Raw genomic sequence first — 26,517 nt, forward strand, 5'->3', positions numbered from 1 at the left:
CATACTTATGTAATGACTAAAATTTTAAACATTAACAAACTATAACTAGATAATTTGAACCCGCCTGACATTGGAAACGAGGCGAGGATGGGGTAGAGTGTCTTGACTATGGGAAAGGGAGAGGGATGGGGCTCCCAACCTTAAACCCACCCCATTGTCATTCCTATATAATTGTTAATCATTAATGATATTAATAAAAATATTAGGTTTTGTAATTATTTCTATTTATTTAAAATTAATCAAAATTTCATTTAAAATAATAATAATTATTAAAACTACTACAAATTATTAACAAAACAAAATTTATTAAAAGCATTTGTTCATATTAAGTAAATCAACATTAAATGAAAAATACAAATTAAAATTTTAGATATTAACAATAACTTTGAATATTTTTAGTTAATTAAAAAAATTGATTATTACTTTAATATTAATTAATAATAATAATTAATAAATTTATTAAAATCTTTCAGATTACCCGTGCATTGCATAGGTCCCCGCTAGTTTACATTTCAACAAGAAGGTGGTACGCAGTAGGCACCTCACAGATTCAGTGCTATGTACATAGGTTCGGATGCATGCTTTGGGTCAAACCATCGTCGTGCTTGCCAACAAAACCTAAGGCTTAAACCCTACAGAACACCATCCAAATTGACAATAAGATCAAACCGTCTCTTCCCTTGTGCATAACTTCTTTCTCTCTTTAGGCTTACAGTATCCATCAAACTTTAGCTCTCATCCATGTAAATTGGAATAAGATTGTTAAGATTGGGTGTTACACTAATCACAGCATCGGATTCACGAGAGGAGAGGCCTCCATTCATGTCAAGCAGGACACAAAAGGTTGGGAAATGATACTTTGAAGAACTACACCTGCTTTGAATATGGATCTTTATGTGGCTATTCCCGTTGACATTGAGGCCACCATTGTCTAGATCTAACCTGAGGAATCTCGTCTCTGATTTTCTTTTCCACGTAAAACAATGAAAATCTCGAATGTTTCTTCATCTCCTTTGCCATGGCTATCTCGCTCCTGCAAGAACAACAAGTTCCTATACTCAACTTCGGCCAAGCATCCTCATGATCCAATTTCGGGGGAAAAATTACGTTAGAAACAATTATTTCAAAGCAATCCACTTTAGTCGAATCTGATTCAAAAATCGATTTTTCAAGGGAACTCGATTCAAAGACGGGACATTTAGAGGAACCCAACTACAAAATTAGAAATTTGGAGATATCTGATGGAAGGTGATTTGGCCCGACCTCATAATAAGGGGACACGTTGACATGACCCAACATAAGTGACAACTCAGCATAATGAGCTCGATACAGCTTAGCCTGACAGCTTGTCCGAAGTGGCAGCTCGCTGCGAGATGATACTCTGACACCCCGAGCTAAGACTCCTAAGTAAGGAGCACCCCGAGCTAAGACTCCCAAGTAGGGGAGCACCCTGAGCTGAAGACACCTCGGGCTAGGCTCATCAGCCCCCTAACTAGGATCAGCTCGTTCCTGCCTAAACTTAGGCTCTCAAAGACCCGCCTCGGAGAAGCACCTAGGTGCATCACCAATAGCTCAGTGTAAAGTAGCTCGCAGCAGAGCAGCTCGGCGTATCCTGGGAGATTCACTACCTGACAACCGTGCCTGTCAGACTGCACCCACGTCTCTCGCTTGGCAGCGTCTGGCAAGACCGTACTTTGCAGCGATTACCTTTGCCCGCCAACACAACTCTAATAGATAACGGCCAGCCATGCCAAGTCGTTATTTGATAGAAGATCGCTGTAGCAGAGATTTGGAGGTGGTTACACCTGATATGTCAGAAGACCACTATATAACGACCCCGACCCCCAAGGGCAAGGGGATCGCGTGATCATCACTCTTAGCTCCTTGATTTCTCTACATTTCTTTCTCTCTCTCTCTCTCTCTCTCTCTCTCTTCTCTCTCTCTCTCTCTCTCTCTCTCAGAACTCCCAGTTTGAGTTACTAACTTGATCGTCGGAGAGTTCCCGTCAGGTGAATCCCCCGGGATCCTTCATCTTCTCCCTCGCAGGTGTCTTGTCCGTCACCAGATTGGAGCTCAGCCACTTTCAGCTAGGAGTGACCAGATCACGCACCATCAATTGGCGCCATCTGTGGGAAACATTTCGAAAAACCTATCTCACCAAGCAATTTCAGTTAAGTTTCCATGGCTTCCGCCAGCAATGCCGGCCGCAATGCTGATCAGCTTCCGGGGGGACAACCCCAAACCCCAACGGTATGCATTGGCCAGTTCATCGTACCCCTCTCTGCGGATGGAGTCTCTACTCTGAATGTGCCCCAGATCATGGCGCCAGTAAATGCTCCACTCCCCCCCCCCATAGTAGATGCGACCTTTGCAGAACTGTCCGTTCCCTCGGTGGCTGGACAGAACCAGTTGGAAGACCTGATGCACTGCATGCGAGCTATGCAAGCTCAAATGCAGTAAGTCCAGCAGTTTCAGCTGTACCAGCAACAAATGCTGCATTACGTCCATCAACAACAGTACCAGCAGCAGTTTCCACCACTGCCCCAGAACCAGCAACAATTTCCACCTTGATACCCCGCTATGCAGCAGGTCAAGCCCCGCCATCGCGGCGAGCACACCCCCTCGCCGGGGAGAGATCTCCCAAACTCAGAACCCTCTTGGGAGTCAAGCCTCATCCCGTGGAAGGAGGGAAAGACAAGCCACTCCCCCCACCTCGCAGCATGTAGTTAGGTCGAGGGACTCTCAGCCAACTAGACCCACATCACCTCGGCCTTCACAGTTCGAGATCCCGCTCGTTGAGAACCAGTTCGAGGTCCTAGTTGCAGATTATAGACAAGGCCCTTCGATCCACAGCCGTCGGCAGCAGTCCGAGCCCCTCCCTGGGCTTACTGTGCCCGACAACATAGAGGCCAACAACACCAATGCAGAGCCAACAAAGAAGCAGCGGAGACACCGCCAAGCTCGCCGAGCTACAGCCCAACACCTGCCCGAACTCCCCAAAGAAGAGGCAAGCTCGGGAGCAGTGAAAGCCACTCTACTTCTCTCTGTACCATCTCCTCTGTCTCCCGAACTTCTGGTCGTCCCAATGCCCAAAGACTTCAAGGTACCTCCCCTGGACAAGTATGATGGATCATTTGACCCGAATGATTACGTAGATGCCTTTCAATCGCAGATGCACATAGCCGGGGAAAGTGAGTCCTGCATGTCTGTAGCCTTCTCCACCACATTCAAGGGAGTAGCTTGCGCGTGGTACAGAAACCTCGCGCCTAGAATGATCAAGAGTTGGGCACAGTTCATGTAGGTTTTCACCTTCCACTTTGTCTCCAGCAAGAGATGCTCGAGGACCCAAGAAAGCCTCCTCGGCATAGTCTAGAGGGAAGGGGAGTTCATCCGTAGCTACATCAAGAGATTCAATGATGCATGCCTTCAGATACCTGACCTGGACCCTGCGGTGAGGCTCACAGTAGCCAAGAGAGGCATAACGCACAAGGAGTTCAAGTGGCACGTGGTTGTCAACAGACCTAAGGATGTAACTGAATTCCTCAAGCTCGCGGACCAATTTATCAGAACAGAGGAAGAGATGAACCAGAAGAGCGAGAACCCGCATGAGAAGAGGAAAAGAGAAGGTGAGTCCTCGACCCACGGGGATAGCAAGAAGAAGAAAGATCCAGATCGGAGAGGAAGGCCAGATCAGTCTTTCCGAGCTCCTCCAACCGAAAGGCAGAACTACACGCCATTGAACATGAAGAGAGCTGAGATCCTCATGGCGATCAAGGACGCATCGTACATGAAGTGGCCACCCCATCTGAGAGGAGATCCGAATGTTAGAAATAAAAATGTGTATTGTCATTTTCATAAAGATCATGGTCATAGTACCGAAAATTGTAAAAACCTTTGCGACGAGATAGAGGAGCTCATCCGTCGCGGATATTTGAGAAATTTTGTACAGTACGATAATAAGACAGGACGACTGGGGGAGCAAGGTAGAGACGCTTCTGAGTCCAGCAGTAGGCAAGGCAAGCAGCCGCAGAGGCCGCCCCCCGATGAGAGGCCAGTTCGGGGAACAATCCACATGATCACCGGCGGGTTGATCGTCGCGGGCTGCACCTCAGCTGCGGCAAGGAACTCGGCTCGCGAGATCGAAAGAGAAGAGCGGAATCCCCCGAAGCGGCCGAGGCAAGAGGAACCAATTTTCTGCACCGAAGATGATGCACGTGGAGTCCAGTACCCCCACGGTGACGCGCGCGCTGTAAAGATGAGAATCAATGATTTCGAGGTAAGGCGCATCCTCATCGACTCCGGCGGTTCGGCAGATATACTCTTCAAAGCTGCGTCTGACAAACTTCAGCTTTGGGAGAGCGATCTAAAGCCCGCGAACACTCCCCTAGTGGGTTTCAGCGGAGAGGAAGTCAGGCCCTTAAGGGAAAATTACAGTGTCCATGGAGGTCAACACGTGGCCTAGTATCGTGAGACTCGACCACCCTTTTCTAGTGGCCGCAACTCCCTCCCTGTACAACGCCATAATAGGTCGGCCGATCACCTATGCTTTACGCACAGTGGTGTCCACCTATTACTTGGCCATGAAGTTCCCAACGGACTTCGGAGTAGGGGTAGCGCGGGGCGATCAGCTCGAGTCTCACAAATGCTACGTTGTCGCCCTGAAAGGGAAAACTAAGGTGGCCGACGACCTCGAGTTGGAGCGACCTACGGAGCAATATGAAGAGTGAACTACGCCCATAAAAGAGATAGTTACAGTACCTACTTTGATAGACGATCTAGCTCGGACTCTCCAGATCGGCCCTTCAATCGAGGAAACTCTACGATCTCAGTTGGTAAGCTTTCTACTTAAAAATTTAGATGTTTTTGCATAGTCCGCGGCAAAGATGTCCGGCATAGGCCCCGAAGTCATTACTCACAAGCTGAACACTGATCTTGTAGTTAGGCCCGTTAGACAGAAGAAACACAACCTAGCCCTAGAGCATTGAAGAGCAGTCGACGAGGAGGTTGGGAAGCTCCTCGCAGCCGAATTCATCAGGGAGGTTTGTTACCCGAGTTGGGTAACCAACCCCGTTCTAGTAAAAAAGGCCAACGGTAAATGGAGCATGTGCGTCGATTATACCGACCTGAACCGAGCTTGTCCGAAGGACTGCTTCTCACTTCCCAAGATAGACCATTTGGTGGACGCGACCTCAGGGCATGAGTTGTTGAGCTTCTTGGATGCTTACTCAGGCTACAATCAAATCAGAATGGACCCTACCAATGAGGAAAAAATAGCCTTTATAACCGAGTGAGGCCTATACTACTACAAGGTCATGCCCTTTGGGCTAAAAAATGTCGGGGCTACTTTTCAAAGACTTGTGAATCGATTATTCAAGTCGTTGATCGGCAAGAAAGTAAAGTGCTATGTAGACGACATGGTCGTCAAAACCCAGTTTTCAAATGACTTAATAAAAGATTGGCATTCTGTTTTTGAAATTTTACGCAAGTTTAACATGAAATTAAACCCGAACAAGTGCATTTTCAGTGTCACCTCGGGTAAATTCTTAGGTTACATCGTTAACCGACGTGGCACTGAGGCCAACCCTGATAAAATTAAGGCCATCTTAGATATGAGACCACCCCGGAAATTAAAGGAGGTTCAGAGGTTGAATGGCCGTATAGCTGCTCTGAGCCACTTCATGTCAAAATCGGCAGATTGTTGCTTGCCTTTCTTCAAGGCAATTAAAAGAAGCAAAGACTTCGAATGGACTGAAGAGTGCCAGCTCGCTTTTGACGAGCTCAAGAAGTACCTCGCTAGCATCCCGATGTTAACCCGACCCGAGGAGGGGGATATTTTGGAGCTGTACCTCTCCGTGAGTGACGAAGTAGTCAGCTTGGTACTGATAAAAGAAGTAGATCGAGTCCAACGACCCATCTACTATGTTAGCAAAGTGTAGCAGCTCGGAAAGTTGGCGTACGCGCTAATTGTTGCAGCTCGGAAACTTCGACCGTACTTCCAAGCTCATACAATCGTCATCCTCACCAAGCCTCTGAGGCAAGTCTTGCTCAAGCCCGAGGTCTCCGATAGATTGGCAAAGTGGTCCATCGAACTCAGCGAGTACGACATCCAGTACAAGCCGCGAACTGCCATTAAAGCCCAAGCCTTAGCTGACTTTGTCACGGAATGCACTTTTAGCACTGAGGTCCCTGAGTTAGTCGAGTCCGAGCATGGCGAGGAAGCTCCAATCAGCGCGGCTTCTCTCCTGGTTATACCGAAACCAACCTGGGATGAGGAGCCCTGGATCCTCCATGGGGATGGCTCATCAAATCAGCAGGGTAGTAGGGCTGGAATTGTTCTGTATGGGCCAAGCGGTGTGAAATTGGAATATGCATTACGCTTCGAGTTCTCTGCATCCAACAATGAAGCGGAGTACGAGGCACTGATAGCCGGGCTGGCCTTAAGCGAAGTGAGAGCTAAGCATATCGTTATCTGCAGCGATTCCCAGCTCGTGGTCAACCAGGTCACAAGTGAATATGAAGCTCGCGAGCCAACCATGGTTGTATACTTAGCCAAAGTCAGAGAGGCTCTACTCGACTTCTAGTCCTACTTCATCAAGCATATCCCGAGATCCGAGAATGTTGAGGCTGATGCCCTGTCCCGGTTAGCCAGCACAAGTGACAACACCATGAGAACTGTGTACATAGAGAACTTGCCTCGGCCTAGCATTCTCGGGGGGGCAGAGGAGGTCGCTCCTATTATACAAGCAGAGTCGAGCTGGGTTGATCCACTCGTGAGCTACCTACCTGCTACACGGGACCCTCCCTGCAGATCGTAATGTTGCCAGAAGGGTAGAGTGTCAGGAAGGCAAATACGTCATGATAACTGGACGGCTGTACCGAATATCCTACACGCTTCCTTATATGCACTGCTTACGACCTTCCGAAGCCAAGCTCGTACTTCACAACACTCATGAGGGTTTGTGCGGCACACACATGGGGGGCAAGGCTCTCACCCAGAAGGCGCTACAACAGGGATATTATTGGCCAACAATAAAGGTATATGTGATTGAGTTTGTCAGGAGGTGTGACAAGTGTCAGAAGCACGCCAACATCCACCACCAGCCCGCTGCCAACCTAAAGTATCTCACTAGCCCATGGCCCTTCGCACAAAGGGGAATCGATATACTCGGACCGTTTCCACCAACGACAAGACAGGGGAGGTTCTTAGTGGTAGCAGTTGATTATTTCACCAAGTGGGTGGAGGCTGAACCTCTAGCAACAATCACAACGTGAAGTGTACAGAACTTCTTCTGGAAGAATGTAGTTTGCCATTTCGGACTACCCCGATTGCTCATCTCTAACAACGGAAAACAATTCAAGGACATCAAATTCCATAACTGGTGTAAAGACGTGGGGATACAACAAAATTTCAACTCAATGGCGCACCCTCAAGCGGACGGTCAAGCGGAGGTCACAAAGAGCCATTCTCCGCAAACTGAAGGCACGTCTAGCCCGAGCTAAGGGACTATGGGTAGACGAGCTGCACAGTGTACTATGGGCTTATCGAACCATGGTGAAGACCGCAACGGGCGAGACCCCTTTCTACCTCACTTACGGCACGGAAGCAGTGATCCTAGCCAAGATTGAGGTCCCTATGCAACGCCTGGATGCATACGATGACGAAGCAAGCAAGGATGAACTATGCACCAACCTCGACCTACTTGATGAGGTATGGGACCTCGCATACATTAGGACCGCGGCCTACCAGCAGAGAGTAGCTCGGTACTATAACACCAGGGTCAAGAAGCGAAACCTCCGCGTCGGAGACCTGGTTCTTCGTAAAGTCATGGTACCTAAGCCTAGTGTTAGTAAGCTCGGGCCAAATTGGGAAGGACCCTACCGAGTAAAGCGAGTACTCGGGGAAGGAACGTATGAGCTCAAAACCCTAGAAGGGAAGTAGATACCTCGGGCATGGAATATTGTCAACCCAAGGCAATATTACCTATAATTATCGAATTGAGTGGACCACAAGTCACTCCTCGATCCTAAGGGCTAAAACGCCGAGCTAACAAAAGACCTTAGCATCCAGTCGCCTCCTTGGCATGGGCGAACTCCAGAAGAGAGTGGACTACAAGTCGCTCTCCCAGCCTAAGGGCTAAAATGCCAAGTTAACAAAAGACCTCAGCACCCAGTCGCCTCCTTGGCATGGGTGAACTTCAGAAGTGAGTGGACCATAGGTCGCTCCTAGAGCCTAAGGGCCAAAGTGCTGAGCTAAACCTCGGCACCATACAAGACCCAGTCGCTTCCTCGACCTGGGCGAACTCCAGAAGAGAGTGGACTATGAGTCGCTCCCCCAGCCTAAGGGCTAAAATGTCGAGCTAACAAAAGACCTCGGCACCACCAAAGACCTAGTCGCCAGTTCGACATAAGCAAAGTACTCTAAAAATGCCTAAGGAATAGGCAGCTCGGGTATGAGCACCTATGATAGCTCGGGCATACCAGGCAGTTCGACATAGGCAAGGTAACCAGTGCGCAGACAGGTCGAGCATACACCCTACAATGTCGCTCACTTCAGCGTACACCTTGTGAAGTTGCCTCTAAGCATTGACAGTTCGGGGTAACAGCTAAGGAACCCCTACTTCGGTCATCTAACTCGATAGTTCAACAGTTCAAAAAAAATCACCATGGCCAGAAGATCAATTTTACAACACTTAACGAAAAATGTATTTCATTATAAAGAGTTCATTACAAAAGGGGGAAAGGAGAAAAAGAAGTTAGCTTGCAGGCTCACAATACAAAAAACTACTTGGGGCACTCGTTGCTCTTGCCCGAAGCCTCGGCGGAGGAGCCAGCCTTGTCATCGGCATTGCTCTTTGCAATGTCGTCACCGTCGCTCTTCGCTTCCGAGTTTGGGTCTTTGGTAGCTTCAAGGGCTACCTCCTTTGTGATTCGCAAGGTAGTGATGGCACTCACATCGAGCTGCGGGAATTCACGCTTGATTAGCCACCTACTAAGCTTGAAGCCTTTGCGGTAGCCCTCCGCCCCAGCCTCGACCAGCTCTCCCTCGAACTCCTCCGACCTCTTATAATCTTGGACGGCCTTGACTTTGGCCTCCTCCATGGACTAAAGAAAGATTTCAGTCCGCTCCTTGACATCCGCCTCGAGGTTCTCTATCTGGCGCCTCAGAGCTCCTTTATCTATCTCAAGGTTTTCCACCTTGCGCAGCAGGTCTTCCTTCTCCGACATCAACGACTTGATTAACTCTTTCTGAGCTAGCGCATCACTCTCTAGCCGGTGAATCTGGACACGGGCTAATTTCATCTCGGTATGGGCCTCACGAGATGAACTCTCAGCAGCTAGAGCCCGCTTTAAGTGCTGCTCAGACTAGTAGGTCAGGGCATGCATGACGTTGTTCACTTGCCAAGAGTGTCGGTTAGTACCAGTAAGGCTACAAATGCAGAAATCAAAGCTTAAACAAGACTTACCACCATACAGTGGGTAGCTGCTCGAGCTCCGAGCTGAGCAGGCGATAGTTCGGCTCAGTTGGAGACTTCCTCGATGCACGCAGCCCTTTGCTCTTGCGAAGGCTGTATTTCAGATTCAGAATACTCCGGGCCAATCCCCCGCTCCCCGAAGTAGTAACGGTAGTCTCAGGAGCAAGCTCCGTAGTTGTCTCGGGCTCCTGAGGTAGGGCCTTCTCCGGTTCCTCTAAGTCAATCACCAGAGCAACAGAGGGTTGTTTAGGCTCGGGAGTAGGAGCCCGAGGAGACTCGACGCGAGCTCTTTTGACAGCCCGCTTCTTCTTCCCCTTCATTTTCCCGAAGAGTTTATCCGCGCTGAGCTATTCCATTGGGCCTGCAAAAAAGCTCGACATTAGCTACGCTATCAAAAAGAGATGGCAACTATTAAGATAAGATACTAACTCTAGACCAAAGCGACCTACCAAAGCTCAAACCAGCTTCTATGAGCTTGTCCTCGGTGATATAGTCCTTGTAGTCGAACCCGAGCTCCACCCAAGATTGGAGCATCTCTCTTGTTTTCAGGTCCAGCCTAATACTAGAGTCCTGAACAGCCACCCTCCAATGAGTAGGAAAGGGCCACCCCGCGGATTTGCGGACTACGAAATAATCTTGTTTCCAGGCCGGGATTTTACTAGGAAGCTTGTGCAACAACTTATAGCCCGAGCGAGGTGACAGGTAGTAGGCCCACCTATGCTCGGGGAGAACGCTAGAGGTATTCTTCTTTATGGACAAGATAGAGGAGAAAATTTTGAGATCAAGCGGCAGGGCGTAGTCGAAGAAGAGGGAGATTGTCCTGACCACATTCCGAATGGAGTTTGGGTGAAGTTGGTCTATGGTGACGTTGAAAAACTTTAAGACCTCTATGATCAGGGGGTGTAGAGGAAGATAGAGCCTAGCCGCGTCCGAAAATCACGATCTCATCATGATTGTGTTCCCAAGGGAAGTTACCCGCGGGAAGATTATAGGTATACTCCCTCGGAAGATTATACTGACGGATCAAGGCCTTAAGCCTCTCTACGGTCATAGTTGAGGAACCGAACTTGTCCGGTACCCAAACTCAATGAGCGGTAGATGCTGGGTTATCCAAGGCCTCCCGCGCCTCGTAGGTCGACTGTGCCTCAAAGATACCTACTTGAGCCGAGGTACCCACCTCGGGCTCATCTAGAAGCCTATCAAAGCTATGGTCTGACATAACTACGAACTGAAACGAACTGGAAAAAGAGAGGAGATGGGGAAACTCACCAAGGGAAAACGACCGAACTAGGAAGCTGACAAGCTGGAGAACCCGAGCTAGGTGCGACCTTAGAGTGAACACTAGTAAACTTATGGGGGAGAAAATGACTCGAGTCCCCCCTATTTATAGCCGCTATATCCGAGAATCAACGATCAAGATCAAGGCGATCCAATGACTCTCAAGAAAACCGGTTGCGCGACCCCTGAGGTGAAATCAGTTTAACGCATTTTTTGGCGTCCGCGAAGTCTATAGATCGCGTGACATCCGCGCATGAACTGTATGCAACCCGGGTTATCCTTGATCGAGCCAAGCAGTGAACTAGTCCAACCAGCAAACTATCCGACTAGGCAACCTGGACTTCAAGACAAATCCACCCATCATGTCATGAACTCCCCACACCAGGTCAGAACCCTTGGCCTAGGGAGCGGGGGGTAATTGATGGAGGGTGATTTGGCCCGACCTCATAATAAGGGGACACGTGGACATGGCCCGACATAAGTGACAACTCAGCATAACGAGCTTGGTACAGCTCAACCTGATAGCTCGCCCAAAGTGGCAGCTCGCTGCGAGATGATACTTTGACACCCCGAGCTAAGACTCCTAAGTAGGGAGCACCCCGAGCTTAGACTCCCAAGTAGGGGGGCACCCTGAGCTGAAGACATCTCGGGCTAGGCTCATCAGCCCCCTAACTAGGATCATCTCGTTCCCGCCTAAACTTAGGCTCTCAGAGACCCGCCTCGGAGAAGCACCTCAGTGCATCACCAGTAGCTCGGTGTAAAGTAGCTCGTGGCAGAGCAGCTCGGCGTATCATGGGAGATTCACTACCTGACAACCGTACCTGCCAGATTTTACCCACGTCTCTCGCCTGGCGGCGTCTGGCTGGACCGTACTCTGTAGTGATTACCTTTGCCCACCAGCACAGCTCTGACATATAACGGCCAGCCACGCCAAGCCGTTATTTGACAGAAGATCGCCGCAACAGAGATTTGGAGGTGGTTACACTTGATATGTCAAAAGACCACTATATAAGGACCCCAACCCCCAGGGGCATGGGGATCGCATGATCATCACTCTTAGCTCCTTGATTTCTCTGCATCTCTCTCTCTCTCTCTCTCTCTCTCTCTCTCAGCTCTCAGTCTGAGTTACTAACTTGATCGTTGGAGAGTTCCCGCCGGGTGAACTCCCTACTTGAAATGGAGATATCCATTTCAAGAATTTCTCCGAAGGCAGATTCAAAAACTTTGAAAGATTCTATGTGTGCTCAATCTAGCCCCCTTGTTTCAGAGAATGGGCAAGAAATCTTCCCTCCTAGTGCAGATATGGTACTTACTCAAGACCATGTAATAGAGGTTCTTCTTAACAACCAACACGATCCTATATCAGCATTGAAATATTTAAGAAACAATGAGGATTTTTTCGAGGTGTGGATGCATTGTGTATTGTGCTTCACATCATTGCACGATCAAGCAAATCTTCTACTGCTCAACATTTGTTGAACCTATTTGTTTCCGGTAATTCTATTTCCAATGCAGATGTTCTGGTTAATAACCAAATTGAGAGATCAAAATGGTGTGAATCAAATCCACTTCTGTTTAGTTATTTATTGAATAGCTACATACGGGCTGGGCGGTTTGAAGAGGCAGTGGAATGTTTTTATAGGTTGGTTAGGAGTGACATTGTTCCTAGACTTACATATAGAAATATTCTCCTATCTTCATTTGTTAGGGTGAACATGACTGGGAAAGTTAGGGATTTGTATAGAGAGATGCCAGAGAGAGGTATGGAATGCAATTGCTTCACTCTAAGTGTTGTGATGCGCGCTTTCTTGAAAGAAGGGAATCCTGAGGAGGCTGAGAGGTATTTTAGAGAAATGAATGCTAGAGGAGCTAAACTTGATTCAATTGCATATAATACGGTTATAAATGTTGTTTGTAAGATACATGATTCAAAGTTGGCAGGCCAGTTGTTTAAAGAAATGAAGGATATGGGGTGGGCTCCCCGTGAAAATATATACACTAGCATCATTGGTGCTTGTGTGAAGCAAGGAAATATTGTAGAAGCATTTAAACTGAAGGATGATATAGTTAACAATGGATTACCTATGAATTTGGTGGTTGCAACAAGCCTAATAAATGGGTATTGCATTCAAGGCAATTTGGGTAGTGCTTTAAAATAAAATTATTAAAATCTTTCAAATTTTTGCATGCATCGCACGAGTCCCCGCTAGTTTACATTTCAGCACGAAGGTGGTACGTAGTAGGCACCTTACGGATTTGGTGCATACAACATGTACGCACAACGCGTAAAATTGTGGAAAAGTAGAAAGCCAAGGGTCGTTTGTCGGTTTGTGCTTTATCATTATGATGTAATTCTAATCTAACTGCTAAAAGAACTTACACATATATGTTATGATGTAGGGGTGATCATTTCAACCCGGCTCGGCCCGGCCCACACAAGCTTGACCCAAAATTTCTAGGCTTGGGCCTAGGTTTTGTGTTTAGGTTCGGCTTGGGCCTAGGCCCACATCAAGCATGTAAATTTTAGGGTCGGGCTTGGGCTTAATACTTCAAGCCTAACTTAGGCCTGGCCCGACCTACATATATTTAAACTTACACATTTTGTATATAATGTATACATATGTATATATGTTATTTTACATTATATATATATTAAAATTGGTCCTACCATGTGAGCACCTCTCTCCTTTCTCCCTCACCCCTTTCCAAATTTCTCCAAATTTTGAATTTTCTATTTTTTTAGTCCATGTAATATCACTTAAGCCAATAAGGAAATCACATATGCTTATCTATTTCTAACAACCATAAAGAAAGAGGATTTGCTTTTCTAATGTTTAGCCAAGTGACACCATGTTCCCCCACTTCCTCCTAAATTGTCTCTAATTCCTATTTACCTCGTAAATAATCTTATACACCTTTTTGTCTCTTAAGTTATCTCAAATTTAGTAGGGAAACTTTTTCCTAAACTATCTCTAATTCCTATTTATCCTCACCCCCACTTTTTATCTATATCTATCTAAAGAAAATTTCAATTAAATCAGAACTATTTAAATGTTATAATGAAATTATATATTAAATTTAAAATATTTATTCAAAACACAAAAAATTAATAGATTTAATAATATTGATATTATTAATAATTCAATGCTTTTACAAAATTCATAATAAAAATAAGTAGTAGCAATATAAATTATAATTTTATGAATTATTCAATGTAAATGTTATTCAAATAATAAAAATTTAACATTAAAAATAAAACATTATTTAAATATTTCAATATAAATCTTAAATAAAAACATTAAAAATAGAAAAATAAAATTATAAAATATATAATATTACGTAATAAATAGTTAAATACAGTTAATATTTAATCCCACCCATACTCAATGAGTATTAATTAGTGTTATTAGCAAAAGTAAATAAATACGGTTAGTAAATTACAAAAAATTAATAAATAATATTATTAATTAACTCATTAATAACATTTTATAGAAATTGAAAACTCTTTAACTAATTTCTATAAAATTGAGAATTATATTTAACAATTATCAGAAAGTGTAAATTTTTAGTTATTGTTATTATTATAATTAATAACCAAATACAAATGGGGGAACAAAATATTATAATGTTAGAAAATTAAATTATTAATTAATTTATATTGAAAAACAAAAGATAAATTAGTGTAATTTTGTTAATAAACTACCAAATAAAAATATATATTTAATAAAAATTAAAAAAAAATCAATAAATCCCCATAGGTACACAAATGTAATAATTTTTTCAAAAATTTTCATAAAACTACATTTTCGTAAAATAACATTTTTGAAGTTAAAAGATATAATGTATTTGAAAGTTTATTTAAAATGCATTAAATAATTATTAAAAATTAATAGAATATTCCGGAAATTTTAGAAAAATTTATTACATTTGATAGATTTTGGAAAACAATTGAAAATTATGTAATTTTCATTGCAAATTTTTGAAAATTATTAAAGATAAATGACTACTGGAAATGGAAATCTATAATTTGAACAAATAATTACACAAACTATTAAGATAAATTAGTATAATATTGGAAAAAGGATATTATTGGTTAGTTTATATTAGAAATTATAAGATAAATTAGTATAACTTAGTAAGTAAACCATTTAAAAAGAAAATAAATTATTTAATAAAAATAAATAAATTTGAATACATTTTCAAAATTACACAAGTACAATAAATTTTCCAATTTTTTCATAAAATTACATTTTTGAATATTAAAGACAATTTTGTGTACTTTTAGAAATTCACCATGTAGTCGATACTCAATATATTCTTTTGATTATTTCTATCATCAAATTGAATATTGGGTTGACGGGGATAATGTTTTCAAAACTAGATGTATATACATATATAAACAATTGTATATATAAAAAATCATATGAAATAAAAATTGAAACATCTTTCTCAACTTTTTTAAAAAGTGGACCTCTCATAGCTTGGCTCGGCCCGCAGCCTGGCCTGACCCAAGGCCATGGACCAACTTGGCCCAAGGCATGGCACCGCCCCGTGTGGACTTGGGCTGTGGATCATGTCAAACCAACCCCCAAATTATGCCAAGGGAGGGAGGATGTCGATCAGTGGTGGCCTTGCCCTAAACCCATCTCACATTAGGGACGAGGCAGGGATGAGGAAGAGTATCTTAACTATGGACTAGGGACAGGGATGGGGTGCCACGCTTTGAACCCACCTCGTTGTCATTTCTAAATAATTTTTAATTATTAGTGAAATTATTAAAAATATTAGTTTTTATAATTATTTTATTTATTTGAAATTAATCAAAATTTCATTTAAAAATAATAAAAATAATAACAATTATTAAAATTACTATAAATTATTAATAAAACTAAATTTATTAAAAAATATTTATGCATATTAAATTGACAATAATTATTTTCTATAAATCAACATTAAATGAAAAATACAATTCCTAAAATTTTAGATATTAACAATAATTTTGAATACTTTTAGCTAATTAACAACACATTTTGATTATTAATTTAATACTAATAAAATTATTAAATCTTTCACATTGCACGGGTTCCTGCTAGTATATATTAAAATTGGTCTGTCCATGTCACCATACCTCTCCTTGCTTCAAACCCCCTTCGTAATTTTCTGTTTTTTTATTTTTGTAATTCCACATAATTATCCATTAAATCAATAAGGAAATCACATATGCTTAACTATTTCTAACAACCATAAAGAAAGAGACCGGATTATTAATAATTCAATATTTTTACAAAATTCATTACTAAATTATGCAGTAATAATATAAATTATAATCTTACGAATTATTCAATTTAAATCTTATTCAAATAATAAAAATTTAACACTAAAAAATAAAACATTATTTAAATATTTCAATAACTAAAATCCTAAATAAAAATATTAAAAATATCTAAATAATATAACAATATATTTAATATTATGTAATTACATTAAAATAAATAAAATTTAAATAATGAATAATTTTAAATATTTTACATATTATTTAAATATTTAAATAACAAAATATTTAAGATGACAAAATTTTAATGAGACAAAAAAAACGAAATTATGTAATAAATTAAAAAAAAATCTTAAAAGTAGAAAAATAATTATAATATAATTCATAATATTCATATTAATAATAATTTAATATTTTACAAAATAGCTAAATAATATCACAAAATATTTCATATTATGTAATAGCATTACAATAAATAAAATTCAAATAATGAAAAATTTTAAATATTTTCCATATTATATAAATATTTAAATAACAAAATATTTAACACATAATTTTAAATAGATAAAATAACGAAACTATGTAATAAAATTAAAAAATTCTTAAAAGTAGAAAAATAATTATAATAGAATTCATAAAATTCATATTAATAATAATTTAATATTTTACAAAATTAGTAACGAATTATGTAATAATAGTACACTTATAAATATTGAATGAATTTACACTACTATTGTAAAATTATTACTAATAAATATAATTTATTAGTAACACTCATAATGATCAACTTTACGAAGATCCCATTGGATTTCGGAAGCTCATAGCATTGGTCATGATAAACCCCAATTTATTGCTTCCTCTCCACCAATAATGCCCACTCCTTCAACTCGTTCCAAAAAAATGGGATTCCAAGATGACAACTAGAACAATTGGCCATGGCAAGCAGTGGTCGGAAGAAAAGAGGGCTATCAGGAAAGGAATATGGGCTTTGCTCTAATCGAAGCTATTGCATAGTCTGCCCGACCTTTCAGATCTCATCCGTATTCCGAGAAAGAAGGTTGAAGTTTCATTCAACCCACTATCTTTTTGAAGCAGATAGTTCACAATGCTCCCTATTTTGGAATTTCTGTCATTGGCCTGACCGGAGAACTCCATGCCTTTTTTGGGGGGACAAACCCAACCAGTGATTTCCGACAAGTCTTTCTGAATTGTTAGAGCAAGAAGCAGAACTACAAGAAAGAAATTTAATTTATGTATTTATTGTATTTTTTTTATAAATTTATTTTTAGTAATTTGTAGATTTATACTTATTAGAGATTAAACTATTATTTAAGATTACACTATTTATTGACTAATTTAGTATATTTTCAATATTTATTTATATTTTTTGTAATTATTATATTTTTATTATATATCTATTATATTTTCCTTATAAACTTATTTTCAATGATTGTGCATATTTGCTATAAACTTTCAATAATTATTGAAGATTAAACTATTGTTATTTATTAGAGATTAGACTATAAATTTAGTTGAAATTAAGAGTGTTTAATGATTGGATCAGCTGAGTTGCAAGTTGTCTCACCAACCAAATCATTGATCTCATCAAGTCTATAGTTTGTCAGTCTAAACCGATTGACCATTAGTGGAAGCCGACCAACTCGGGTTGTATCGATTTGGGTCTATTTTCAGTTTAGTTTATTTGTTCAAAAGATTTAAATTTAAAAATCAACTTTAAATTTCATAAATTAGAATGATATTATTAAAAAATAAATTACAAAAATTAAATCTAAGATAGAAAATATTTTAGACTAACAAATATGGGAGTTTTCCTACTTTTCTATATTAAAATATTAAATTTAAAACCTAGTAGTTAAACCATAAAAATTTGGAACCGGATACCCTTTCACCTCAAACCCACTTTTTTGTTCAAAAACCGTTTAATTGGTTAGCAAACCACTGACCTAGGCGGTCAAACCGTCAATCCGAGCAACAATTTTTGGCCTTTTTTGTTGTTTTATATTTTTTTATTTTTTTGTTAGAGCGGGCCATCTGTTTAAACCATACAATTAGATTGTTCGACCCCATAACGGTTCCTTATCCGGTCCAATTTTAAAAACCTTGTACGGGGAGTGGGTGCCTTGCCTTGAATTTGGCTTGGTGTGTGGCATGGCCTTGCCCAAGGCCCGACCCATGGACCTTCCTGACCCATGGCATGGCATGGTCCTGTGTGAGCTCGAGCCATGGGTCGTACCAAACCTAACACCCAAATTATCGTAGAGGAGGGAGGCATGGCCCGGGATGCCTCATGGGCTAGCATGACACGATTCGCACTTTCTACGAGCCACATGTGGGTAGTGTCGTGTCAACCTAGCACAACCCAATTTACCCCTATACTTGAACCCACTCAATATTGGGGACGGGGTAGGGAAATTTGAGGATTCTCCACCATTGATGAGGAGTGAGGTGCCTTGCCCCTAAACTCGCTTGACATTAAGGAGTGGTTACCTTGCCTTGAACCCACGTGACATCAGGGATGGGGTGGGGATGGGGTAGAGTGTCTTGACTATGGGGTAGGGAAAGGGATGGGGTGCCTTGCCCTGAACCCACCCCGCTGTCATTTCTATGTAATTGTTAATTATTAGTGGAATTAATAAAAATGTTAGCTTTTATAATTATTTTTATTTATTTAAAAGTAATCAAAATTTTATTTAAAAAAATAAAAAGAATAAGTTTTATTAAAATTACTACAAATTATTAATAAAACAAAATTTATTAAAAAATATTTGTTCATATTCATTTAACAATAATTATTTTTTATAAATCAATATTAAATGAAAAATAAATTATTAAATCTTTTAGATTTTCTCATGCATCGCACGGGTCCTTACTAGTAAATATTATAACATGACACGCATAATTTATATTATATGTAATATTTTATATTATATAATGTATAAAATAAGTTTATATGCATGTTGTGTCATTTAATATGTAGATATGTAATATTTTATATATGAGTGATATTGGCTCGGAATCAGGCTTGACTTGGTCCAGGCCTGTATAGACATGGGCCAGGGCTTATGTTTCAAGCCTAAAACCCCAATCTAGGCCTGGCTTGAGCCTAAGCTATAGCCCATGATTTTTAAAATCGACTTGGAGACCAAACCGATTAAAGGTCCGATTACCGGTTCGAATGGTCCAACTGTTTGAACCAAACAATTCAAATGGTTAACTGCTCGGTTCAGCGGTTTGCTAACCAAAATTAATGATTTTTGAGAAAAATCCGATTATAGGGGAAAACAGAACCAATCACCTAATCGGTTCCCAATTTTTCTGATCCGACCATCCATCCAGTTTTAAAAACCATACTATAACCCTTATGATAAGTGCAAAGCCCGACCCAGCCCGGCCTAGCCCGGCCCATCATCACCCCTATTCTGATGCGTGCTTTGGGTCATGGGGTGAAGCCATCGCCGTGCTTCCGAGCAAATCCTAAGCTTAAACCCTACACAGCATCCAAATTGAAAATGGATCAGACCGCTTCTTCCTTCTGCACAACTTCTCTAGGGTTAAAGCATCCATCAAACTTCGGCTCTTGTAGATTGGAATAACATTCTTAGGCGTTACACCGATCACAGCACCGGATTCACGAGAGGAGAGGCGATGCTGGGTATGGCATTATAAGAGAGGTCGTTGAGAAGCAATGGAGCAGGACACAGAAGGTTTCGTTGCCGCTGAGGCCACCACCCTCTAGAACAACCTGAGGAATCCCGCCTCGGATTTTCTTTTCCGCGCAAAACAATGAGATTTTCAAAAGTTTCTTCATCTCAATGGCTGTCTCGCTCCTGCAGGAACCCCAAGGTCCTTTGCTCAGCTTCGGCCAAGCATCCTCATGATCTAATTATTGGGGAGAAAACTGCGTTAGAAACAACAATTTCAGAGCAACCAGCTTCAGCTAAATCTGATTCAGAAATCGATTTTTCAAGGGAACACGATTCTAAGATGGGACTTTTAGAGGAACCCAACTCCAAAATTGGAAATTTGGAGCTATCCGTTTCAGGAATTTCTCGGAAGGCGGACTCGGAAACTTCTAAAGACTCTAGGTGTGCTCAATCTAGCCCCCTTGTTTCAGAGAATGGGCAAAAAATTTTCTCTCGTAGTGCAGATACAGTACTTACTCAAGACCATGTAATAGAGGTTCTTCTTAACAACCAACACGATCCTATATCAGCATTGAAATATTTCGAATGGGCCGAGAAACAGCGAGGATTTGTTCGAGGTGTGGATGCATTGTGTATTGTGCTTCACATCATTACACAGTCAAGCAAATCTTCTACTGCTCAACATCTGCTGAATCGATGTGTTTCTGGTAATTCTATTCCCAGTGTAGATGTTATGGTTAATCACCTAATTGAGAGCTCAAAAAGGTGTGAATCAAATCCACTTCTGTTTAGTTATTTATTGAATAGCTACATACGGGCTGGGCGGTTTGAAGAGGCAGTGGAATGTTTTTATAGGTTGGTTAGGAGTGACATTGTTCCTGGACTTACGTATAGAAATATTCTCCTAACTTCATTGGTTAGGGTGAACATGACTGGGAAAGTTAGGGATTTGTATAGAGAGATGACGAAGAGAGGTATAGAATGCAATTGCTTCACTCTAAATGCTGTGATGCGCGCTTGTTTGAAAGAAGGGAATCCTGAGGAGGCTGAGAGGTATTTTAGAGAAATGAATGCTAGAGGAGTTAAACTTGATTCAGTTGCATATAATACAGTTATCCATGCTGTTTGTAAGATACCTGATTCAAAGTTGGCAGGCAAGTTGTTTAAAGAAATGAAGGATATGGGGTGGGCTCCCCATGAAGATACATACACTAGCATCATTGGTGCTTGTGTGAAGCAAGGAAATATTGTAGAAGCATTTAAACTGAAGGATGATATGGTTAACAATGGATTACCCATGAATTTGGTGGTTGCAACAAGCCTAATAAAGGGATATTGCATTCAAGGGAACTTGGATAGTGCTTTAGATTTGTTCTCCCAGGTGTCTGAAGGCGGAATTACTCCAAACAATGTCACGTATGCAGTTTTGATTGAGGGATGTTGTAGAAATGGAAAAATGGAGAAGGCATACGAGCTTTATGTTCAGATGAAACTCATAGGTTTATACCCCAGTGTCTTTATTGTCAATTCCTTGATTCGAGGATTCTTGAGATCTCAATTATGGGAAAAGGCATCTAATCTATTTGATGAGGCAGTTGAATGCAAAGTTGCTAATGTTGTCACATATAATATTCTCATAAATTGGCTTTGCAAACATGACAGGTTCAGTGAAGCTTGCACACTATGGAGTAAGATGGCAGATACAGGAGTGGTTCCAACTGTGGTTTCTTACAACAATCTGATACTTGGTCACTGCAAACAAGGGAATACTACCTTGGCAACTACTGCCTTTTCTGAAATGCTTGAGAGGGGTGTCAAACCAAATGTAATCACCTATTCTATTTTGATGGATGGATATTTCAAAAAAGGAGAGATTGATAAAGCTTTCAACATTCATAACCAAATGTTGGGATTAAGGATTGCTCCCAATGACTTCACATATAATACTATCATTAATGGTCTTTGCAAAGCTGGTCGAACATCTGAGGCAAGTGATATGCTGAAGAAGTTTGTCAAAGAGGGTTGTGTTCCCACTGCTATAACTTACAATAGCATTATTGATGGATTCATAAAAGAGGGTTCCATGGACTTGGCATTGATGACTTACAGGGAAATGTGTGAGAAAGGGATATCCCCAAACGTTGTTACTTTCACCAGTTTGAGTGATGGGTTTTGCAAAAACAATAATATAGATCTTGCACTGAAGATGAAAAATGAGATGATGAGCAAGGGTCTTGAACTAGATGTTACGATGTATAATGTTTTAATTGATGGTTTTTGTAAAAGAGGAGATATGAAAAGTGCACATGAGCTTTTCACTGATCTACTTGCATCCGGTTTAATTCCAAATACTGCCATTTACAATAGTCTAATTGGTGGATTTAGAAACCAGAACAACATGGTGGCAGCACTTGCTTTGCATAAGAGAATGTGTGATGAGGGGATTCCTTGTGATTTGGCAATTTATACTACATTAATTGATGGGTTACTGAAAGCAGGCGATTTAGTCATTGCATCAGAGCTTTACACAGAGATGCTAAGCAAGGGTTTCTTGCCTGACAGGATTACTTATACTGTTCTTGTACATGGTCTTTGCAACAAAGGACAGCTAGAGAATGCACGCAAAGTCTTGGAAGAGATGGAAATAAAGAAAATGTCTCCCAATGTTCTTATTTATAACACATTGATTGCTGGATATTTCAAGGAAGGAAATTTACAAGAGGCTTTTAGATTGCATGATGAAATGCTTGATAAAGGCCTGGTACCTGATGATGCAACTTATGATATTCTTGTAAATGCAAAGTTTGAAGATAAATCCTCTTGTCTTAGGGCCTAAGTTATCTTAAATCATCAGGCACATTGTTGTATTTTACTTTTTGGCTTTGCACCTTGTGCATTTGTCATCATTGCAGGCCTATTGCAACTTCTCATACTTTATTTTTAAATGGGTGAATATTTTACTTTATTTGTACATGAATGTTATATTCTTCATATTTCTTCTCTACTGAGTTAATGCTTTTCTTTATTTGTTCAGTCAAAGCAGAAAAATTTCCATATGATAATTGATATTTATCATTGTTTTTGTTCTTCAATCTGTATGGGAAGGTATGGATAATAAATCATTGCATTTTATTTTATTTGTTTTATAATGTTTTTGGCAATGAAAAAGCAAAAATTTATTAAACAAACAAGAAGGTGCTAAGATAACACCCTCCAACAATATTTGTTTTATAAATTGGCAGAGCATGTAAATCTTTTCATCTTGTTTATTCATGTCTCTATCTCTTTTGTTAATGGGCCTTTTATGTTTCTTTATGTTTATGTTTAATTAAGTTATTCGCCCAATTAAGGGCTTCTTTGTAAATACATAAACTTTGTAAATTACTTTTTAATGAAAGGATTGGGGAAGGGAGTTAGGTTCGAACAACTATTCTCCCAAAACCCTATTATTGCTGTGATATCTAATCCTTCTCACAACTTTTTAAATCAGTCCTCTCACTCTTTTGGACTATTTTTCTTCTGAGAGAAAATCGTCAGAGAGACTAAACCAATTCTGTCAGAGAGACTATTTTAAATCAGTTTCCCAATCGGTTTCTGGACTAAACCAATTCTGTCAGATTCAGACTAGATATATAGGTCTAATCTGAACAAGTTCAACCATCTGTTTAACTGTTCAACTTGTTGAATTACTGATAGTTCAGCTGGGACTGCAGACTGGTAAGAAGTATATAAAGCTTAACCAAAACAACAAAGTATAGATCTGAAATATTGTAGTTTCCTAGTTCATTTCATACATCAATCCATTCCTTGATTGGAGATCATTTTGGTTAAACTTAAGGCATGCGGTTTTGCAGGTTGCCTTTTAATTTTTTATTAATATTTGACCCTCTGTTTTTATTCTCTGTAGAAGTCATTATTGTTATTGGTGATTTGGTCTAGAGTGTATTCACTATTGAAAGGAATTGAGTCATGGATGGAATCTAAAATTGCCTGCTTGCAGGATTCACAGTGTAGTGGCTAGGGATTGAAAAAGGGCCAGATTGTTAAGTGCTATACTTACTGAAAATAAAGTCAGTTGAACAGGGTTTCAAAAGGCTGAAAATGGACTATGTTAATGATAGAAAAGAACTAGCAATGGGTATAGGATTAAAATGAAGAACATATAACTAAAATTTGAGATTTTGAAAATTTGATGATCTAGATCCAGAAATCAGGCTAAAAAAATGAAGAGATGTAAGGGATCTTTCTAACTTGCAAAGGAACAAGCATGATATGCATTTTGATTAGGTTCTCCGGTCCTGTGGAAGAGGGTGATGTAGCTAGGGCAGAGTTTCTAGCTACAGTATATGGGGTTTAGAAGGCCAAAGTGCTGGGGATTATGAGACTGTTCATTGAGGGAGACTCAAAACTGTGATAAAATGGTTGCAAAAAGGGGAAGGAGTGACCTGGCAGCTGAAGAATGATTTCAGAAGGTTCAAATGTATGTCTAGAAATATGTCTATTCAGGTGGGTTGGGTAAGGAGATTGGCCAACAGCTTGGCTGATAGCTTAGCAAAACAAGGGGTTCAAAGAACAGAGATGTTTGGGGCATTTTTGTAATGCTGTCTTGGGTCAGCTTCTATGCTGATTTCCCTGTAACTTATTGTTCTATATTACAGCTTTTTAATTAATGAAAATTTTCAGAGTTATTGATAAAAAAATGTATTTTGATTAGTGTTTGATGTTGACATACTATCCAAAATGACCATAGTAGGCATCATTGATGACCAGCAAGGCATGGGGGATTCAAAGAAATTCTTCATGCATAAATTCATATTATGTGGCAAAAGTGGTCTATATTTGTAGGCTGATGTTTAAAGGACCTGGATGATTGGTATACTAGACCATGTTTTAAATAATTTGATGAGAAGAGCAGAAAATTTAAAGAACTTTCATTCAGACCAGAAAGTCAACTGCAATAGAATGTAGAATGCTGCTACTTTTTCTAGTTAACTTGCTACAGAACAGGCACAATTTATTTTGCCAAAGTTTAGAAACTTGAATAGGAGAGTAAAATAAGAAATTATTTTGATAATTTTGCATGATTGGGGGGTGTTGTGGATGCTTTTATTGGAAAGTACAGCCGCAAACAGCAGCAGTAATGGGCGTTAAATTAAGTATTCCCCTCTTATCTCTTAACTAAATTTTAAGATTTTCAATTTAAATATTTTTCTATTAATTAGGCAGTAGCATTATTATTTTCTATTTAAAGATAAATGTTTGTTAGGTAGTTTTCCTAAAGAAGGACTCTTACCTTCTTGTAATTCCTATTTAAAGGAGCAGATGATATTCAATAAGATTATCGATATTTTCAGTCAAGAAAGAGCAGAGGAGAGTTGGTGATCTCTTTAACAAATCACCATTAAGGCTCTAAAGATAGGTTCCTCGAGAAAAGGGAGAAACAAGGGAAATCAAGAAGTTTTTCCCGTTAACCAACCTGTGACGAGATCCTATTCGCGGGCCCTTAACAATTTGATATCAGAGCAAGCCGTCATGGGTGAGTTTGAGCAATTGAAGACTAGGGTTCATGATCTGGAGCACAAACTCGTGGAAAACAGCAAGGAGGTGCGCGAGATCAAGGACGGCGTCCGAGAATTGAGGCGCTTGATGGAGTTACATTTTTCCAGCAAGGAAAAGAGTTCAGAAGGGGCTGCAACCACAAATGGCCGCCGACCAAACTTGGCAGAATCGTCTGGCGAGCAACAGGTCGTTGCCCAGGGAATCGTGATTGTTCCCAAATATAGCAGGCTGGAATTTCCTTCCTATAATGGAGCTGGAGATCCTTTGGGATGGCTGTATAGATGTGAATAGTTTTTCAGCAACCAACGGACAGAGGACAGGGACAAGGTAGGATTAGTCGCATTCCACATGACAGAGGAGGCGCAACTCTGGTTTTATAAATTGGAGCAGGCGGAACCTGGGCTCAGTTGGACCCAATTCAAATCCTACTGCCTTCTTAGATTTGGGTCCCCCATTAACAAGCAATCCATTAGGCGAACTAATCAACCTCAAACAGACTAGAACTGTGGCTGAGTATCAACGCCAATTTCAGACACTCCTTCCAAGAGCAACTTCGGTACGACCAGACCAATAGGTTGACATGTTCACCGCGGGATTAGTGGAAACTTTGAGGGTGGATGTGGAGATGCAAAATCCCCCCAATCTGGTTGCTGCTATGAATTTGGCTCGAGCTTTTGAATGAAAATTGCAACTCAACTACGGAATTATAAGTATAGGGCGGCCTCAAACAACATGGGCAACCTCGAAACCACTCGGAACGGCTCCATCTTCAGCAGCCAGCCGAGAACAAAACCACCTACGAGCAACAATTCCAAATCGGCATTCAGTGTGGGAAGCAACATTGTTGCACCCCCTATTAAGCGCTTGTCCAGGGCTGAGATGGCAGAACGCAGGGCGAGGGGGCAATGCTTTAATTGTGATGAACTTTACTCAGCAGGGCACAAGTGCAAGAGACTTTTCTGCCTCCTAGTGGATGAACAAGAGGAAGATGAGGATGAATCCTCTTCATTGGAACCCGAGATTTCTCTCCACGCAATTCAGGAAGCACACACAATTTTGTAAGTGAACAAGCTGCCATCCAGTTGGAACTACTAATGGAAATCAAACCGAGACTGCAGGTAGCCGTAGCAAATGGTGAAAGAGTACATAGCCCGGACATCTGTAAGGGAGTCCAAATACAGGTCAATTCTGAATCCTTCCTTGCTGATTTGTTTGTGCTATCCTTGGATGGATTTGATGTAGTTCTTGGGGTGAAATGGCTGAACACTCT

The 26,517-nt window shown here is 40.8% G+C and overlaps 1 protein-coding gene across 1 annotated transcript; it reads left to right on the forward strand.

Annotated features, from left to right (window-relative positions):
• Nucleotides 1–19,439: 19,439 nt before the first annotated feature.
• LOC148852500 (uncharacterized) lies at nt 19,440–22,679 on the forward strand. The gene has a single exon (XM_088943029.1). It carries the CDS (start codon nt 19,828–19,830, stop codon nt 22,522–22,524), a length of 2,697 nt encoding a protein of 898 aa, XP_088799155.1. The 5' UTR covers nt 19,440–19,827; the 3' UTR covers nt 22,525–22,679.
• Nucleotides 22,680–26,517: the final 3,838 nt, after the last annotated feature.

Source organism: Nelumbo lutea, chromosome 5 (genome assembly GCF_056320005.1).
Source record: "Nelumbo lutea isolate HS-2025 chromosome 5, American lotus-T2T, whole genome shotgun sequence".
Classification (NCBI taxonomy): domain Eukaryota; kingdom Viridiplantae; phylum Streptophyta; class Magnoliopsida; order Proteales; family Nelumbonaceae; genus Nelumbo; species Nelumbo lutea.

What these genes read in the sequence shown, in the direction of transcription:
- LOC148852500 (XM_088943029.1), top strand. Translation starts at nt 19,828, where the DNA reads ATGAGATTTTCAAAAGTTTCTTCATCTCAATGGCTGTCTCGCTCCTGC.